Genomic DNA, 2,071 nt, shown 5'->3' on the forward strand with positions numbered 1-2,071 from the left:
TCAGGAAAAAAACCCAGAATTTCTGAAGACTTGCAGTTCATAATTTTTTTCTAAAATGGTTGAAGGAGGGGGTAAAAATCTTAAAATGAGCTTCAAAGAACTGTCTCTGTGAGGGACCAATAGTTGTCTTGCTGAGGAGGGTTACTGCCAAGGAGGGGGATGACTATGCTGACCATCCCTACCCTCCCAGCTAGGGAAATAGAAATGGAAAGTTCATTGCCCAGTGGCTGTGAAAGTGAGCTGAAGCTTAAGGAGTACTGAATTCTCTAAGAGGTTTCTTCGAGAAACAGACAACTCAGACTCTTCCTCTCACTTGAGCAAAGAAGTTATTTTTAAAAGCACTTGGGAAGTTTCCTCTCCACCTCAAGGTGGGAAGGTTCAGAGAAGGGAGTCATCAGTACAGCCACCTTTTAGACCATAACGGAATTCCTGAAGGTTGGAGACCCCATAGAAGTGGACAAAGGCTGCTGCCACCACCAGGACGTGGAAAATCTGGTGGGACTGGAACCATATGTCAAACTTCCCAGGAAAGAAGCGCTCAGGAATCCGAGCAGCATAAAGGCCGGTTCCAGTGATGTACAACACAGCCATGAGAAAGATCCAGCCCATCTGGCCCACTGTGGTGGCCTTGACAAAACCCTCAGTGATCGTAAAGTGCATGGTGGGCACCACGCCGCTCAAGCCAAGTCCCAGGAACACTGCTGCTCTTGTTGGCCGATGCTCAGGAGTGGCAAACTGATCCCACTGTGCCACAATGATGGCAGAGATGCCCAGGACACAGATGATGGAGAGGTAGATGAGCCGAGGCTGTGGGGAGCAGTAGAAGGAGTAATAGAGCCAGGGGACAAAGCTCCCCATAATCAGTAGAGCAATCCCTGAATAGTCCAGTTTGGAAAAAGTCTGAGAGACTTTCTCTGAATGACAATAGACAGTGTGGAAGAGCCAGGAGAAGCTGAGGCAGAGTACTGCACTCAAAAAGAACATGCCAAAAACCACTTTCTCCTGAAGAGGGATTATGAAGTATGCATTTGGTCTAAGCATAGTCAAGATTCCCAAAAAGAGAAACAGCACAAAACCAAGTAGATGGGTCCAGATGTTGCCAGTTTCTGTGTGGATGCGGAAGATGCTCTTGAAGCAAGCCCGAAAGGAGGGCATGGGTGGTCTGTGGCCATGTAGCAGATAGTCATTGTCCTTCAGCCATTCAGGGAGTACCTCATACGGGATGACCTTCCAACGTCCCTCCCAGACCTTATGCACGAACTCCTCCATCTTCTCCATGGCATGGTGGGCCTGCAGGGGAAGCGTGAGTACCTGTTCCTCCTCCTCTTCTTCCTGGGGCCCTGGGCATGTTTGCTTTTCAGCCTCGTTGGGCTTGGCAATTACCGGCTCACCCTTCTCTTCTGGCAGGGGTCCCAGTTCAGCTAGTTCCACCGAGTCAGTTTCCATGTTACTGGTAGAAGCCTCACTGCCCTGTGCCCCCACAGATCCTCTGTGGGAAGACATCTGGCTGGCACCTCAGTGCCCTTCAGCCTGGGGAATGGCTGGCTCTCTCAGTTCCAGGGGCAGAGATCTCCCTGTGATGGCAACAGGCCGGGTGGACAGGCTCTGCTGGGCACCACGGTCCCCCAGCTACATCCCGCGGCACTGGAAGCGGCCTGAGGCCCAGCGGCCCCCGATCTTCAGCGTCTTTCCCGACCGGAAGGGGCGCGCGACCTCGCGGCGTCACCTCCGCAACAGAGTTTCAATCACTCTTAAAAGAAGAACGAAATTATGCCATTTTCCAGTACATGAATGGAGCGGGAGAACATCATGCCAAGGGAAATAAGTTAGACTCAGCAAATCAAGAATTTAATGTGTTTTCTTATATATGGAAGCAAGAAGAAAATGCCGGGAAAGAGGGGGATATTGAATATCATAAAGACAGGGAAGAGCGGTGGAGCAGGTTAAGGAGGAGGGAAGGGAAAGGAGAGGAAATGTGGAATGGATATTACAAAATCACGCTAAGTGCGTATATATATATATATTTATATATATAAATATATCACAGTGAATTCTCCTTTATGTGTATCTA

The 2,071-nt window shown here is 49.5% G+C and overlaps 1 protein-coding gene across 1 annotated transcript; it reads right to left on the minus strand.

The window, feature by feature from the left end:
• Positions 1-367: 367 nt before the first annotated feature.
• LOC124981003 (adiponectin receptor protein 1-like) lies at positions 368-1,503 on the minus strand. The gene has a single exon (XM_047547148.1). It carries the CDS (start codon positions 1,501-1,503, stop codon positions 379-381), a length of 1,125 nt encoding a protein of 374 aa, XP_047403104.1. The 3' UTR covers positions 368-378.
• Positions 1,504-2,071: the final 568 nt, after the last annotated feature.

This window comes from Sciurus carolinensis, chromosome 3 (assembly GCF_902686445.1).
Source record: "Sciurus carolinensis chromosome 3, mSciCar1.2, whole genome shotgun sequence".
NCBI lineage: Eukaryota > Metazoa > Chordata > Mammalia > Rodentia > Sciuridae > Sciurus > Sciurus carolinensis.

Excerpts from the sequence above, each read along its gene's own strand:
- LOC124981003 (XM_047547148.1), bottom strand. The coding sequence starts at position 1,503 with ATGTCTTCCCACAGAGGATCTGTGGGGGCACAGGGCAGTGAGGCTTCT.